Below are 17,917 nucleotides of genomic sequence, written 5' to 3'. Positions count from 1 at the left end.
ATAACAGCATAAGCGAGAAACTTCAGAAAGGCTTTCTGGATTGCCCACTTCATAATTTTTTGTCATATATTTTTAATTTCTTTCTGTAATTTGGCCTTTGGAGAAGAGGTAGGGTAGATTTGGTGATTCAGGGACTCAGCTGGAGCTTGATACTCTCATGACTCCATCCAGATCTCTTAAACCCTCCCTGTGCTGCAGCTTCCCATTTGGACCAAGCATTTGTTAGCTCCCCACTTATCTCCAGGAGATTGTTGGCAATGAATGAGAGAGTGAGAAACTTCATTAAGTGGTGGCAGGTAAATACCTTTGCGTTGTTTTGCATCAGAGTATTGGAATTTCGCTCTAATGTCCATATAAAGGTTTCTCACAGCAAATGTTCATAGTTGGTCTGTTGAGCTCCTTCCTCTGAATGTGTCATAGCATTCCTAAAATAAGACAGTGTTGTTTGCTTTGGGTTTTTTCCGAGTGTAATTGAGCTTAACTTGCATAAAATAATGGGGCTCAAAGCAATTCTCAGAATGGGAAATGACACAAGTTTTGCAGTAGATTGGCAGCTGACAGATGAGTTAACTAGAGGCAATTGCAGATCTGCCTAGCAGTAGAAGGAGATGCAAGGATCTGTCTCACCATGCAGACCCAGGCATCACCTCTTGTCCTTTTGTGGAGATTAGAAAACCTCGTTTGCAAAGCAAGTACTACTGGTGTGGTTTTGTGTCTGTTGCTGCAGCAGTCTCCCTTGCTGCCAGTCAGCCCTTGCTTTGCTTGTTCTGTCCTTATCCCAGTCTGTGGAGTACTGAGCCTGCTAGAGTGGGCACTGCAGAGCCTCAGAGGCAGGACACTGAGAGCTGCCACTCCATCCATCTGGAAGGTTCTCTGAGGGCATTAGTGATGCCCTGAGACTGTTTCAGGGATGCAACAAATACTTCTCTAGTCCAGAAAGTTGTTGTCAGGCCTGATAGCAGAGAAGGTATGGAAATCCCAGCAAAAACACTTCTGTGTTTCTTGTTTCATTTTAATTTGAGACAACAAATCTAGGCAGAGTCTCTCTTAGAGCTGAGAAATTGATCATTCCAGGAGGTTTAGCTGCAGGAGAGCAGCAGTAACACAATTGTAGCAGCATGTTAGGTCCTAGAAGTTGGTAAGCTGAAAGGATCCCAGAGCTAGGAGATCTGTGGGGAGAGTTCTTCCCAGGGTGGGACACACAGGCCTGTGGGTAGAGTCAGCAAAGATACATCAAGAACTCCTATAGTGATCCAGGCTGCTTGCATTTCTGAGCGTGTACCTCCCCCCTCCCCTTCCCCAGCTCAGCAGAATGACGCATCTCTCAACTCTGGCACCTGCTTCCACACAATGATTTGGAAATGTCCCCTGCTACCTATGAAGTAAGTGTAAAAACACTATGAAATTGCAGGGTTTTTTTATAAAAGGGAGGGAGGAACAGAAGAAGTGTCACTTTGAACTGAGCTGTGAGGGAAGCTGCCAGTGTAGATCTCAGGTCTGCAGCTCAGTGGCTGCAGAGCAAGGAGCATTTGGGGAAAAAAAAAACCCATCAAACACCTCCCCACCCAAACTCCAGCTCGTGTTCTTTGAAAATAAATGACCCCAGCAGTTCAATTCGCTCCTGCTGAACTGGAGGCTTCTGGGACTCCCTGCGAGTCTCACATTGACGTCAGCAAGTGCAAATGTAAATCTCAGCTGGCTCTGATAAATGGTGCTGCTAATTGAATTAGAGAGCACTCCAAGCCACCAGCTAATTATGCTCCTCAGGAAGCTGCTTTGCCAAGGTCCATTTAATTCTATATTGGCTGAGTACTCCGAATCTGGCACAGAAAAGGGGAAATATATTACAGCTCCCCACTGAGGAGCACATATTTTCCAGCTCTTTAGGCTGAGCTGTCTGCTTGCTCCAGACACTTGGGTTTTCCATCAAAAAAAATATTCGTAGTGAAAAATTAATGATTCGGTCACCTTGTTCTAACATATCATTACCCTGATTTGGTAAGAGACTGTCTCATTCCCTTTGATGGTGCTTTGCTCCATGTTACATGAAATGTTTTCCCTACTTCTGTTTTACAACTAGCTAAATTACTTCTTAGGTGCATGGTTGGTACAAAATTTAACACCTAGACAGTAAGTTTTCAGAGAGCTTTGATCCTCAGCTTCCTTTGTATGCCTGTAAGCTAGAAGGTACTAGGTCCTGCCCATGTGGCAGAGATGCAACTTCCTCCTGCCTCTTCTTTCTGCCATTCCCTTCTCTTCTTCCTTCTCAAGAATTCTGCTGCCACTGGGGTCAGAAGTTCAGGTTACGAGATGCAATTAGGAAGAATCTCCCACCATTACATGTATCTAACTGGATCCATTCCCTGTCTGTGAGCCTGGGAGGGGGCACTTGAACATCTTCACTTAGCAGTCCTTGCTTCCATTCCAGAAGAGCCTCCCCTGGCATTAGTAGAACAGGACTGTTGAGTTGCTTTCTCCTGAAGTCCCGTAGGGAATTGTCAGAAATACGCTCAGCACCAAACGGCGCTGTGGTTCCAGCTCTGCTGGGCCTGCTGGTAACTGCACATCTCTCCCAGCTGAGAGCTGCTCTGGGTGCTGCAGCAGTCACTCCACTAGAAGCCAAAAACTGGAAAAGAATTCAGTCTCCCCCTGGAAAGTGGCATACCTCCCAAGCCTCCAGAGCACAGCAAGAGCTGGGCAGAATTTGCCAGTTGCCTGGTTCTGGCCTGGAGCTCACCACTGGAAGAGCATCAGTGTGCCAGCAGCATTGCACTAGACCCTTGGCTACCCACCTTGGAGTGATTGTGGCCTCGATCTTGCTACTAACATACTGCTTGGGAGCCCTGTGCTGATTAAGGCTACACACACTCACAGTCTCTGGGGGACAAATTTAGAAGTAAATGCAAATAGAACATTATATATATTCACTGTCATCTGTCATCCCAACCTCTTCCATGTGCCATCTGTTGTCTGAGGTTGCTGAGCATGACGAAGCGAGGTGACAGGAGGTAAAGGTTCCCTGTCTGAATTTAAAGCTCTGTCATGACCTCTTGAGCCATAGGTGCATCAGCAGACGTGGTACTCTCATGGCTGCTGCTGAGAGCAGGCATCCAGGGCTTTGCTACTGGGTAGTTACCAGCAGCAGAGAGAGCAGCCTTGTGCTCGTGTCCGGTCCGAGTCTCTTTTCGGTGAGAAAGTTGCTGCTGAGCAAATACAAAGGCTGACTGTATAGCTGTGCAGCAGGTATGTTGGTGCTACCATTTACCGTGCTGTATTCAGGGTTTCATGTTTTTATATCTGCAATGGGATTCTCTGAGCACATAAATATTATTTTTGAGATGACTCTTTTATTTTCTGTTGCCTTTTTTTAACCCATGTCCTTAGACTGGGTAATTTGAACCAATGCAAACTGTTCCCTTTACACTTTTGTAAGTTTTGTTAGTGAAGAGTTATTTTGCTGTGGCACCAGCAGCCTGACTAGCTAACACCTGGTAGAAACCAAGTACTCCTTGTGGACTTGACAGTTTGAGTAATACAACATTTCACCTTGAAGAGCAGGGTGAACTTCACTTTTGAGGTCTCCTTTGGCTAAATGAGATTTATAGCTCTCCATTCTTGGAGCACATACTTCTTGTTTTGCGGGAGCAGTACAAGAACGTAGATCAGCTGTGGCCTTTATACACCAATTCACTCTATTGCTATTTGTCATGAGTGCCTGGGCATTATGTATGACATCCACTGGTGGGAAGAGCAGCTATCTTTCTGCTTTGTGTTTCTCATCATTTTCCACCCTTGATATTATTTTTCCATCAGTCATTCCTGCCTCTCCTTTTTTGATCTTTTTACCAACAGTATTTTCTCTTGCTGTTTCACTGCTGATCTAAACTGTGAAACAGGGAACACTGACATTTAAACTGCTGCTAATAAGGGCTGAGTTGCCAGCAAAGTGAAGAGCACATGGAGAGCTTTTGTCGCTCAGAGTTGTTTCAGGCTGTCTGCAAACTCAGGTTGGTTACGCTGAACTGGCTTAATTGGCAGGAGTGTTTTGCTGCTGTCAGCTCCTAGAATATCCTTTTGTTCTAGAAAGCAAAGCTGAATCCTGCATGTTCTGAACACATGCCATAAAGACCATGTGGGCACAACCATGTGAGCTGCATTGGGCCTGTATTTGAGAATATCAACAAGTAAAAGTACAGGGAGTGTTTCTCACAAAAAAAGAAGAGGAAGCACAGACAGGACAGTAGTGTTTCTGCAGAGCTGTGAGGCACCAGCGCTGAGGGTAAACACAGGGCTTGGTTCTGTCACTTCAGCAGTCAGACCCACCATTACTGGGTGCCCACTGTGCTGGACAGTGCTGGCCCAGTCAGGCTGTCGGTGTGTTGGTGCATCCGGGTCAAGAGGAGGGTGTGAACTGGGTGCTGTTGTCTGACTGCTGTCAGCTCCACGTCTGCATTGAGCGACTGAAAGCATTTTCAGTGCTGCAGACTGTATACTCAGGATCTCAGCCATCAGCTGAAGGTGCTGCCTTCCTCTCTGTCCCTGAGCTAAACCGCACAAGGCTTAATTCAACAAATTACTTCATCTTAAACCAAGCACACACCCTGAGCTCTGCGGAATTGTGCTAGTTTCTGTCCCTTTCTTACAATGTAGCCTCAAGCTGGTACTCTACCTTTTCATTTTTTGTGTTCTAAACAGCATCCCAAGCAGCTTGAACAGAGTTGCTTTTTCTTGGTTTTCTTTCTTTTCTTTTTCTTTGCTAAAGGGAATTGCAGTGAAACCACACTGCACAGACAGCAGCCGTGGTAGCAATGGTGGGTTGTCAGGCTCAGAGAAGGAGATGCCAGAATAAGTTCAGCAATGACACGATGTTCATTAGCCACAAGAGATGGAGGAGGAAAATCAAACACTTGTTTTCAAAGGGATGCCTTTGCTTCTAGTGACTGGAGGGAGGGCTGACCTCCAATTTCCAGGCACAAGGAAATGACAGCTGCAACAAATGTTCCTTGTTCAGAATATACCAAAATTACCATCTTCTGCCTAGTTATTTGCCACTAAGAGATTCTACTTTGAACGTGTTCCCAATTCCAGCACCTCAGGAACTCAAAAAGAGCAACCATTTCCAGTGATTCTTTTATTTAGGAACTTTGCTGGGTGCTTTACAATTTGTAAAGGGCCTAAGTATTATCACTGAGCTTTTTGTTCTTTGAAGTGAATTAATCAGCATTTTTATATCGTAAAGCACAAGCTGAGGCTTGGCAAAAAGCAGGCTTACAAGATGCTGGATGCTGAAAGGAGGCAAAGACTCACAGTTAGAAGCAGGACTTGTAAATTTTAGGGATTCAGATTTCCTTAGTCTCTCTGAGGGTAGACGGTATTTTCTGCCTCAGTTTTCCCTCTCCAGTGTGGAAGAATACTGCTTTGTCTGTCTAAAAGAGGGAACGTTTTAGCTGAAAAATGCCTTGTTTCGTGCTTGTATGGCATCTTCTGTAACGGGACCCTGCTGCTGAGTGGTGCTATGCCAATGCAAGTAGATATCACCAGTCTTTTCCTGGATGGTCTTTTGCTTCAAGTTGCAGATTGGGAGCTGCTTGTTCTCAGATGAATTCCAGTGAGGCTGTCTAAGAACCCTGGGAGCCTCCAGGGAGATGTAGTTCACAGTGACAGTTCCTGCCATTGTTTTTTGGACTGCATTTTTGAAAGATACCCTGTGCTGCCTTACAATAAGCAAACAAAACACAATTCATCTTTCTTCTGAAAAAGTGACTTGAATTGGATATCCAGAACTTTGGCTGTGTTACCAGCAAAGCTGTGTGAAATTGCAGTGACCAGCAAGTACATGCTAAATCTGTACCATCCCTGACCACTTAGCATGCTGCAAATCAAATTCAAGTGCTGCTGCTGCTTTTCCAAGCTTTATACATCTGTCAAGGGTTGATAGTTTACCAACAAGTTGATCTTAAACAGACAAAGAGATAAGCTTCAGTGCTGAGGAAGCAAGACTGCCCCAGCTCTGGTTTCAGTAAGTTGCTCAAATTTTTGAAGCTTTTAGCAAGGTTCAGTGCTGCTGCTGAAGGGCATTATATTTGTCCACTTCACATTTAAACCTGGAATTTACTGTTAGTTTGCTCAGTAAGAGAATACATGCATTTAAATAGTACTCGGCTAGCAGAGCTCCAGCAATTAGCAACCAAAGAAAAGGTACTAATTTGATGCAGCCATTGAACCCTCCATGCTTGAGTACTCCACTGGCCCAATTGTGGGGAATACTGTGAAATGCCAGCTCCCAGCACTAGCAGTGCATGGAGTGAATGCTGGCAGCCTGCAGCAAACTGCCATGTAGGCTTTAGAGCAGTCCATCCCTCTTTAATTCAATACCCTCGACAGAAGATCAGCACAAGACAAAATGCCAGTGCCCATCAAAGGTTCTGTCTGCCCTTCAGACGTGTGTGGAGGAACAGGCAGCCAGAAAGACTGGATAGAAGAGGAGATGCCAGGAGCTAAATGCAGCCTTGCTATTTTTCACCTTAATAGCATGCCCAGGGGAATGGGAGGCCTGCCTGTCTGTAAGATACCAAAGGCCCACAGGGCTGTACTGTCTACTTTTTGGACAGTGATAACCAGGATCTAAGTTTTTTTCTTTTATAATTACACAACCTTCCTGGCCTCTGTCCCCCTTAATGGATAGTGGGCAGGCTGCTGCTCTTACAAGGAGAAAACAGGACTGGGCTTCATATGGCTGAACCATTATCATTCCTCATACCACTGAGTCACCAGCCCAAATCTTTTGCACAGCCTCGTTTGTAGCATTTTGAACATACTGGCAAATGAGCGCTTTAAGGATGATTTGTTTTTCCTTTCTGGTTTCAGGTCCTCAAAGCTGCTGCGTGCATTCTACATCCCTCTCCTCTCAGAACAGTACACGTGGTATGCAAACTATACTATTCTGAAATCCCGGAGGTCGAAGCAAACCAGGAAAAAAATGGGAGGCTAGCAACACACCTGGGCAACAAAACCAAAAGCATCTGCTGACACTCTTGGACATCTGCCTAAGCCATTTTCAGTTCCCTTTTTGAAAGACTCTGCTTGTAAGATTGACTAATAAAGATTTCCCATGAAGTGATTTCGCTCTGCAAGCTTCCAGCTGTAAAAAGGGTGCATCATCTGCTTTCAGTTCTCAGTGTCAGGTCTCTGCTCTGCCTACACAGAACATATTGGTAAGAAACCATTTGAAAATCCAGCAGCCACCTACAAACGTATTATCTCTGCTGCTCCCTGTGTTATTATCTGTTACACCAGAGAAGAGAAAAAATGGAGAATAAAAAGGAATGACAGTATGTGGTTCTGCTCCAGGTTGCAATCTGGCACTGGGAAAATCCAGCTCAGCTTCTCTCTTTCTCTCTGTTGTGCCTCCCCCTCCACTGTCCTCAATCTGCTTAACTAGTGCTCGCCTTCTCCTAGGGAATTTTTTCAGGTAACAACGTTTAGGAAAATTATTTTTTTATTAAAGAAAAATGAAGGGGAAAATAGGAAAATGTCCGCTGAGAGACAATTAACTGAAATGCACTGAATCTCAAGGAATGAAGTGATGATATGCATCACAGAGAAACAGCCTAAAGTTGCTCTGTCCAGGAGACACTTTCAAGGATAAACCTGTGCTTTTGGGAGAAAAAAGCCCAAACTTCGGAATTGAGCCAATTATCTGTTTTAATGGGATCAGTGGTTTTATCTGTGAGACCCAAGGGTTTGTTCAGTATTTATAATTTTTTTTTAAGATACCTGTAACATCCTGTGAATTCTAGACTACAGCATCTTAAAATTTCTGGAAAAAGCCAGAGAGGAGAAGGATTCATTATTTTATTTGCTGTTCTGTTTCCCATAATAGACAGTATGTGTTACATTGGTCCAATATGCTTCAGAGCGATGCTGTATTTATTATATCTCCATTCTAAAAACATGCAGTATGACAAGCCAGATGAAGGGAACCGTTTTCACTCACATTCTTGGAACTCTATGGGGATGGAATGGCATGAGATGGAGCAGAGAGGAAGTTCCTTTTGCAAAAAGGCTGCACAAGCTCCATGCCACGTTGTGACTGTGATTAGATTGGTCTGGGTAGGCAGTGACAGAGAGCCAGAGCAGGTGGGTCAGGAAGCAGAATTGTGTGTTTGGAAGCTGTTGGGATCCAGACAGAAAAGCACATGTCTCTGAGAATACATGTGCTGGTCCAGGTGTAGGATGCAATGCTAGGCAGGTCTCTTGGCCAGTCTGCAGAGAACTGATGAGGCTGTAATCTAACATGATACTCCTGGGACAAAGCAGGAGGAACTAGATGAGGAGCGAGGCATGGGCTGAATCATAAGAGCATCTTTAGAAACAGGGAAGCGTGTTCTGAATGCCCTGCATTTCATTAAGGAGGAGGTTTTTTTAATGGCACTGTGCTCTTTTGGAAACACAGCTTATAAAGTGCAAAACATGGCAAGAGCAAACAGTGTGCTGCTCCGTTGTGTGGATGATTACAGCATGGAGAATGCAGTTCTCTTCCATTGCACCCTCGCTGTATGGAGGAGCAGTTTGAAGCTGAGACTCTAAATTCAAACTTTGAAGGCTTAGGGAACCATCTGTGGTGTCTAAATCTTGGCTCTCTCCAGAGAGATGGATTTCACCCTGTGCAAGTACCACCCTTCCTAAGGTCACAGGTGGAGCTTCAAGGTTTTCAGCCAAGCAACTGGTGTTTTTGGTGAGTTGGTCTGGACGATCAGAGTCACATTGCAGATCAATGCTGTAGTGTCTGTATTCCTCCACCTCCCTCCAGCCAGCTCTACCCTCATAAAAGTTCACATGCTGAATGGGGCTCTACAGTGCCAGTAAATCAATACCAAAACTCTTGCCCAGCTTGTTGCCTCTCCCCTTGCAAATCCCTGACCTTAAATCAAATAAAGAAACAAATGCAGTTAAAGAACCAATTGCACCTTTTTCTGGTGCTGTTTGTGTGACTGTTCCATGTTGTCATAGCCCATAAGCTCTTGTTTAACATGAAAAGACAGTAAACATCCACTTTAAATGACTGTGGCTGGTTCACCTTCCTCTCTGCTTTGATTTGTGTTTTGGGGTGGTGGTGGGAGACTGATAACTTGAGAATAATTAGGAGTTATCAATGTTTTCCACAAGAATATGATAAATGTTTGGTTCCTGGTAGTAAACACAGGTGCAGCTACAGGTCGTGGACAGCTGGACAGCAGGCAGCATTGTGTTCCAGAGTTTCACGTCAAGGCAGGGACTCCCATTTTGCTGCTTAATATGCAAACAGGTGGAGTCAGTCCTGCTACCTGGAGAGTTTGCAGGCTAAAGAGATGAGGCAGAGAAAGGAGGGTTGTTCCTGTCATCGATGACAAGAGTAGATCACATTTTAATGCTGATTTCAGGGGGAAGTTGGGAGTCTCTGCTGCAAAGATCTTGACCCAACAACTCATTTAAGGTCACGCGTGGAGTCTGCCTACAAATTGTTTCTCATCTAGTGTCTTTGGCACAGAAGCAATCTTCCTAGCAGCAGGCAAAGGAGTCAGTCCCTGGTAATGCATAATTGTCATGGGTAGTGCTGCTCAGCAGGCAGAATGTAGCATCGAGGCAGTTTATCCATCCTAGCTGAGGCCACTGGGAATGAGAAGGTGAAGTTGCTGTTAATGGTGTTTCTGTCGTAAAGACTGAGGCATAGGTGAGATTTCTGATAGGAAATGCTAAAGCTCCCCTCATCTTTTCATAATTCACAATTCAGGACTGTTGGATTCTGTGCAGTGCTGAGATTAAGCAAAAAGCCATCAATAATGAGAAGATGACTAGTAATTAAACAGACTTGATGGAGTGAGCAGGACAAGTCCAAGGAGTATGTGCATCAGGGCCTGAGGAAGAGCCTCCAAGAATCACCTGTCTGGCTCAGGTTTAGCTGGATGAAGGACCTTGCTTTTTGAATGCAGATGTGGATGCAAAGAGGTTTGTGCCAAAAGGTGGAGCTGCATCCAAACCAAAACATTTTTAAAGGCGTTTTGTAGTTTGCTTTATGGGTTTTGTTAGCAAGCTTGAGGGAGAAGCTTCTGATTTTTTTGTTTGTTTGTTTTTGCTTTGACCCTAATTAAAGCAAATGTATGATCTCATCGTGAGGAGGCAGGTTTGGGACAGCTAATTTATGATCTCTATTTAAAAAAAAAAAAAAAAGTCTTGTGGTTTGTGAACTTGTGGGTAAAGGATCAAGCCACAAATTGCTGATCTGCCTCAGCGGGATTCCCTGCCTAGAGTTGCCTTGGGCAGAGAGGGGTGTTGTGACCAAACCTGTTGGGTAGTACCTGAGGTCAGTGTAGGCAATCCACCTTTGGCTCCTTTCTGTCTTTGGAGGGAAGGGCTCTTTGTATTATTCTGGCTGTTTCTAGAAAAGCAGTATCTAGATGGATTTCTACGCTGCTGGTAGTGTCTGACCTGACACTCTGACAGAAGCTGGTTTCTTGACAGAACCATAGATGGGCATAACCCTGCTAGATCAGGTGTCTCACATGGAGCTGAGAGATGGCACAAGACACTGGCAGTTGGTCAGAGAATGTACAGGGATATCAGGATTTCTAACCTCCTCTTTGCTGGCAGTATTTCTCCACCTTTTAACTGAGGCTGAGAGCACTGCAGGTTGGACAAGTGCTGCTGTGAAATACCGGGACCCAGGAAATTTAATCTTGTCTGAGCTCAACTAGCCCTTGGAATGAGGAGCACTGAGGTGGAGAGTCCCTGAGGAAGCGCCAGCAGTGAGACAGATGGACACTCTCAGAGATAGGCTGAGGGAAGGCATGATTTCCACAGAACTACTTTTTCCTGCTTGTCTGCTGCAGCAGGATTTAAGGTCCGTTGCAGTTTTTCTCCTGCTTTTTCTGCCTTTTCCTGGGGTTCAGCTATAATCTGCTTCAAAGGCAGGCATATGTGTAAACTGGTCAGCTCCACCGAGGGTTCTGCCTGGGCTCAGGGCCCTCAGAAGAGGGCCCTCCAGAACTCAGTCATGTTTCCAAGGATGTTCCATGCAAATTTTTGTTTTTGAAAGGAAAACAAAAACACTGCACCTCCACAGAAGTGATGCTTAAGCTTTCCTTGACTCAGGGCTTTTTCCTGTTCAAAGTTTTTTGTCTTCTGCAGGAAAATCATTTGAAGTAATGTACTCTCTTAGAATCCAGGAGCTGAGAGTGTATGACGTAGAGGCAAAGGAGTTGAGGCGTGTGGAGCAGATACCTTGGACATGAGTAACAGTGAATAAAACGTTGAGGGCTGCATGTAAGGCTGGGAAGGCTTCAGGCTGGCTTAGCTGGAAATGCCACAGGCTAGCTTTGGGGTGTGACTGCAGATTGCACGGGAGTTGGTTGTTCTAGGACACGTTTATGGCAGGGTGGCAGCTCTGTCGTGTCAGAGTGCAGCTGCTGTTTGACAACTCTTCTCTCCGTAGGAATGGGGAAGCACTTTCACTTGCCATGTTGCATTGCCAACACCCAGAAGATTTCTGTAAAGCATGGTGGGGTGAAAAAGCAGACTCTGCATCCTCTGATACTGAAGGTTCTGGACCAGTTTAGTACCTGGGACAGTGATGGTCAGTGTCAAATAACTACTGTTTCCCCTCCCCTATTCCCCTGCCTTGTCTCTAGTGAGCCGAATGCTTAGACAGTTCATAGTTGTGGCCTTATTGATAACAGCTTTTTTCTTGGTACTTGTACTAACCTCAGAAGCAGGGACTATCTTATTGAGTCCACCTCACGTCCAACAGAAGTTATGGAGTTACTAGGTTGTGTGTTTATTTTGTTGCTGTAAGAAGGGCTCAAAGTAGCAGTGGAGGGAGGCCCTGGTAGTGAAGTGGTTTTGAGTTCCTAGCTCTTCAGGCACTGCTGGAGGAAAGAGCTGTGAATTTCTTTCTCCTCCAGCATCTGTCAGAACCTGAGCGTCATCTCAGCCCTGCTGAGACTCACTGTGTGTCCCGGTGAATAACTTGATCTGCTTGGCTGGGAGAGGTACTAATGAGGCCCCATCTGTCTGCTCTGCAAACTCCAGCTGTGTCTGCTAAGCAGCAAAAAAAGGTCAGGGTGGATGTGTGGGGTGACAAAGCATCACAGCCTAGCAGGACTCGTGATCAATGCCTTCCTGCCCGGTTCTTCATCCAGAGGGTAGCTGCTGGGGAGGACTGTAGAGCTACAGTCAGGACGGGACAGAGGTGCATTTTGCTGTGGGATCAATGAAGAGGGTCTGAGGCTGGATGTAGAGGCAGAAACTCCCTCGCCTCCCCCAGACAAGTGCATATGATTGGGTGCCTGACTAGACTAGAGAGCCGGGAGCATGGGTTCTCCTGCAACCCACTTGGCCTGTAACTCCATGAATCCTGCTTGGGAGGTAAATTACTGGGTGAATGTTCAAACATGATTGACAAAACAGGCTTCAGACAAGTTTTTCTAGAAAAGGCAAGTTTCTTTGTGTTCTACCCAGCACAGAGAAGGCTGCTCTGGCCTTCTCTGGTTTCTAATAGTCTGTGTGACGGACGTTGTAGCCCTTGCCCTGCCTGGAGTGAGCAAAGAGGCATTTTATGGGAAGTTTCTTCTATTCTGTGTTGAAATGGGCTGTTTGGAAAAACGGTCTCTCTAGCCGGGTGGAGAGCTGATCCTGCAATTATTCTGCCCCAGAACATGCTGTCCAGGTGCTACCCTGTGCTGCAGAGCCCAGCCCTGTTCTCTCCCTCCTACAAAGAGGAGGCAGTTTTGACCTTTCCTGTTTTTAATTCTCCCCTCCTACTTGTCTGGGGAAGCTGCACTTTCAGTACGTTGTATCTGAGTCAGCAAAAAACAACAACTGGGCCACTGGATGTGGTTTTGTGGTGGATTCATAAGCCCCTATTACCAGGTCTGGTTTGAGACCAGGCCAGTGATCAAGCCCTAGCAGAGGCAGTCTGCAGACTTGGGGTTTCACCTTGATTTTGGGGCCAGGTAGCTTGCCACATCCCTGACATTCTTTCCACTGCTGCAGGTGCAGTCCTTGCCTGCATTTCACAGTGCATTGCGTCATGGCTTCTTGGACTCTACTTAATGCTGCTGCAGGTGTGAGAAACCAAAGTGACAAAGCAAGAGGTGCAATTATCAGGCTCCTTGGCTTCTTACCTGGCTGCTTCAAGACAGTGAGTGGGTGGTTGGCTTTCCCTGGGAGGAGGCTTTTATACTTCTGCACAGCCAGGTTTGCTCCAGCATCTCTGTTGGCTCGGACTGCACCTCTGAAGAGACAGAACCTGCTGGTACCCAGTTGGCTTGAACCCACTGCAGCTGGACTCAGGCCCTCCTCTAACTCACAGCTCCTCGGGAATATGCTCTGGGGACAGGCAGGAGCTTTCCAGCAGCTTTATGCAATGCTGTCTGAATCACGCAATAAACAAGTCCAAACCCTATTATTAGACTTTGGAAACTGCTGCCTTAGAGACAGGTTTGCTTATAAATATCCATTATTTTCTTTCTGGCTCTTCACGAGGGAAGCTGGCAAGAAAAATGGATCTCTGCTTCACCAGAATCTGCCTGTCCCTGATGCTGTTGTTGCTTCTTCCCACCTGAGCTCATCTTCCTCACTCTTCCAAGCCTCCCAAGTTCTAGCTGTGCTAATGAGACATCTGCTCCAATGTCAGCAGGGTGACAAATGCCAGCTATTTTGGAGGGGGACGGGAAAACACAAGTAATAAGTAACTGGGCAGAGCACTTGCCACAGTCACCGCAGTGTGTAGGTATGCAAGCCAGCTGCTTTGGTGGCTAAAGTAGAATTACTGGGTCCAACAGCACACTGCATGGCTGTGAGAAAGCCCCGATGGCTCAGGGAACATGGATGACTTCCTTTCTCTGCCTTGTTTGAGGAGGGACAGATTGAAGGCTCGCCAAAAGTCAATGGAAATGTCGACTTCAACAAGCTTTGCAGGAGGCCTCTGGATTGCACAGGCTGTCTTGTAACATGTGAATACATCTGGCCTAAGAGGACTGCTGTCACATTCAAGGCTGTTAACTTTCTCATCCAAATGAAATAGTCTTCTCCGCATGCCAAATCTACCCAGCAGAGACTCCCCCAACCCTCCTGCCTGCCTGTGCTGCTGCTTTCTCTGCCTCTTTCAGTTGTTTGGGATGACTATTTTTAGCTGTGGGGTGCTTTATCTTCCCTTGCAAAGCTGATTTTATATTTTGTGCACACAGTATTTGCTCCAGGGAATTGGGTTCAGCTTTCTGTCTTCTTACCTACACTTGGTAGGTAATACCTCTGCTGTACATAAACCTCCTAAAGCTGCTCAGACTGCACCCTGTGTTATTGTCTGTATAAACTGGGGCAGGCACAGAATAGCCAGAACATGCTGTAGATTTGGAGAAGGGATAAAGAAGGTATTTTTTTTTAAATTAAAATGGTCAGCTACCCTCCAGTGAATGTTGCTGTTAAGGGTGTGGGGAGGGCTGGTGTGGGAGCTAAAATCACAAAAACATTTCTTATTCTTTCTCTAGGTGTCCCTCTGTGATCTCTGTTTCTTCTAGCTAAGCCTGGCAAAACAGGACAGTCTACCAGGTCAGGCAGTAGACTCTGCAGTGCAAACGCAGCACTTGTCATGTCGCCACGCTCCCAACACCCTGCAGCTTGCTTTGCAAACAGCCAGAGCCAGTGTCTGGGGCTGCATCCCTGGTGCAGTGAGGAGGTGAGAGGGAAGAGACAGTACTGCATGTCTCCTGTTGGCCACCTGTGCATCTGCTTGATGGGGCCCCCTTTCCAGACACCTTCCTTGCTTGCAGATGTTTTTTTCTCAGGGGAGTGTTCAGAGAACTCACAGGCTTCTGTCCTCTTTGACACAGGGATGGATGCAGAGGGTAATGGGCAGTATCTTTAAGGAGATAAGAGGCTTGGATCACTCTGCAAGTGACACCAGGGAGATCGAGAGAAGTGTGTGCAGCTCTCTGGCCCAAGCCATTTACACAGGGTACCAAGCAGAAACTAATGGCTTCTATGGAGAGTGATGCAGGACTATAAATCTCTGCCTCAGGCTTGCTGGTGAATGCCAGGGAGTGGCAGAACAAGCCAGGGTGGCAGGGCTGAAAGAACAAAGGGAGGATGGGTGTAGGGTGTAGCACTGGGAAGAGGCTTTTGTAGTTTTTCAGCCAGGTATATCCAGTGAGGGTGGCGTAAGGCATAGAGACTAGGGGAGACACCAGAGGACGGGAGGTGGAACCATGTGGAAGCAGAGGTGTGCTTGTATGAAGAAATTACGTTCGCTGAGGCAAGTCATGGTTTAACCCCAGACAGTAATTAAGCATCATGCAGCTGCTCACTCACTCCTCCCCAACCCCTGGTGGGATGGGGAGGAGGAGAGGTTTTTTTTAAAAGTGAAACTTGTGGGTTGAGATAAGTACAGTTTAATAATTGCAATAAAATAAAATAATAATACTAATAGTAATGAAAAAGAAGACAAGTGATGCACAATACAGTTGCTCACCATCCACTGACCGATGCCCAGCCAGTCCCTGAGCAGCGACCAGCCCCTCCCAGTCAAGTCCCCCCAGTTTATATACTGAGTGTGACGTCCTGTGGTGTGGACTATCCCTTTGGCTAGTTCAGGTCAGCTGTCTTGGCTATGCTCCCTCCCCAGGTTCTTGTGGAGCTCCTTGCTGGCAGAGCATGGGAAAGTGAGAAATCCTTGACTTAGGATAAGCACTACTTTGCAACAACTAAAACATCAATGTGTTATCAACGTTATTCTTGTACTAAATTCAAAACACAGCACTGTACCAGGTACTAGGAAGAAAATTAACTCTATCCCAGCCAAAACCAGGACAGGCATCAGAGGGAAAGATTTGGAGGACCTGCCCCACAAGGAACATGTTCCTTTCCTCTCAGCTTCCAACTGTTTTTGTGATCCTTCAGCTTTTCCTGCTTTCCTTACAGCATCCTCTGCAGGCTGGTGGTCAGTGGTGGCACCTCTAGGAGATAGGGACTGCAGTTTGCAAACGGAGAGCTTTCTTCTTCAGTTCTGTTAAGCTGATCTGCCTTTGGAGGCCATGGCTGACAGAAGCTCATATAAGGGAGTGGGATCACAGCTTACAGCTGGGAATCTCTGATTTAAGCCCCGGTTCCTCTCTTCCAGCACCAAGGCACTGGTCCCTCCCTGGTGGGAACCATGCTGAGTTTCACCCCACTCCAGCTGGGAAAGCTTCTCCAGCCGGTTCTTCAGGCCCCCAGGAGAGGGCATCGTGCTCCACGAGAAGTGGGGAGTGATGGGGTCTTCAGGGCTGCCTGCTGGGCTGAAAGTCTTTGGGATAGGGTGGGAAATTGGGGGGTTTTGCTGCAGGTAAGACCTTGGGTTTCAGGACTGCAACCTTGTGTGGCAAGGCTGACCTTGCTGGGATCTCGAGGGGAGGAGGTCAGTGGCTGATGTCTGAGTGTTTCCCCTCCAGAGGGGCAAATTATAACAGAGCTCCCTGCCCCTGTGCTCTGAGGGCCTGCTCCCAGCCTTCAGCTCCCAACCTTTGTGCTCTGACCTGAGGAGACATCACAGGAGGGTGCAAGATGCTCCTGGAGAGGCTCAGCCAGCAGCTGGCCCCTCGTGCAGAGACAGGGCTATGGTCAGTGCTTCAGCTTTCCCAAACATGCTGTTCCTCCTTGTTTCAGTAGCTCTGTATAGTCCTTTCCTTCTGATGATCCTGTTTGTGAGGACCTCAGTTTATAATAGCTTGTGTGTGTGTGTGTGTGTGAGCATCTCGCCAAACAGTCACTCAGGTCATCTGGTCCATCGCAGGGATGTGTCTCTGGCCTTAGCATTGTGCTGCCTGCTGTGTGGATGCTGCATGCATGAGGCTAGAGGGCTGCAGACTTCTCAGCTTCAGATCCTGGGTGCTTGACTGAGAGCAGAGTGCCCTGCCTGAAATCCTGCAGTCAGTGGAAAAAATTTTGAGCATATTCCTGTGCATGTGTTCAATTCCTGTGCAAATTGGACTGCTGCCTGTCTGGGGTAGAGCCTCCTGCAGTGCCTGTGGTGTGTGGTGTGCTTTCCAGATTTCTACAGACATTTAAAGCTACACACTATTGATAGTACAACCAGGCAGGGTGGGAGATGGAGGTGCTGAACAGGCAGGGAGTGAGGAAACTTGATGCCATCCCACCATGCTCAGAGTTTTCCCTTGCTCAGGGATTGCTGATAGTCCCTTTGCTACTGTGTGCAAGAAATGAGAAGCAAAGCAAGTCCCCTCCCATTCTTAAAGTAGCCCATAAAACTTTCCTGCCTAATTGGGATTATTTCTGGATCTCATTGAGAGTTGACACTTATTGACAGATAATCCATGTCTGTAAGGAAAAGTAATGATGAATTGCTTCCTTTCAGTTAGGCTCCCCATCCTCAGTCTTGCAGCATTGGCTAACAAGTTTATTTCTGGCGGTCCAAAATAAATAGTTTTCCTAATATAGGAGCTGATGCAGAATCCAAGCCTATAGTTGTCTTTCCCAGCAATAGCAGGCCTGGAAATGGGAGTCATTGTGAAGGAATAGATGCAATCCTCATTCACTTTTTTGGCATCAGGTGAGAGGGAACTGAGGGAAGAAATGGGTGGTCTGATTTCTGCATTTTGTGAGAATGTGGAGAACAAGGTACAACTGCTAACTGTAGGACTTTTTTTTTTTTTTTAACATCGTAAAAACTCCTTGGAATTTTGGCCACAGCATATATTCCATGCTATTCAGGCAGGGAGGTATTTTCTCCTAAACACAGGGAAAGAAAAGATTACAGGGCGCTCGCCAACAGACTTGGAGTTAATGGCAACGCCTCTTAAATGTCAATTATGGTCTAACATGCATGCTGCATTAATGATTTACAGGAATAGCAGCGTGTGTGTGTGTGTGTGTGTGTGAGCTTTCA

General features: G+C 46.4%; 1 protein-coding gene across 2 annotated transcripts in view; it reads left to right on the top strand.

Annotated features, from left to right (window-relative positions):
• The window catches only part of ALG9 (ALG9, alpha-1,2-mannosyltransferase), a 96,263-nt gene that overhangs the window by 23,499 nt on the left and 54,847 nt on the right, over positions 1–17,917 (top strand). The window contains exon 15 of one of the 2 annotated variants that reach the window (XM_026863786.1): positions 6,868–8,959. The exons of the other annotated variant lie outside the window; for it this stretch is intronic. Within the exon in view, the coding sequence (XP_026719587.1) occupies positions 6,868–6,991 (124 nt within the window). The 3' untranslated portion in view covers positions 6,992–8,959. Of the gene's footprint in view, positions 1–6,867; positions 8,960–17,917 lie in introns of those variants that run through there. 2 annotated transcript variants of the gene reach the window in all.

This window comes from Athene cunicularia, assembly GCF_003259725.1.
Source record: "Athene cunicularia isolate RWA chromosome 24 unlocalized genomic scaffold, athCun1 chr24_part1, whole genome shotgun sequence".
NCBI classification, from domain to species: domain Eukaryota; kingdom Metazoa; phylum Chordata; class Aves; order Strigiformes; family Strigidae; genus Athene; species Athene cunicularia.
Note: the sequence above shows the minus strand (reverse complement) of the source record. Positions and strands in the feature narration are given on the sequence as shown.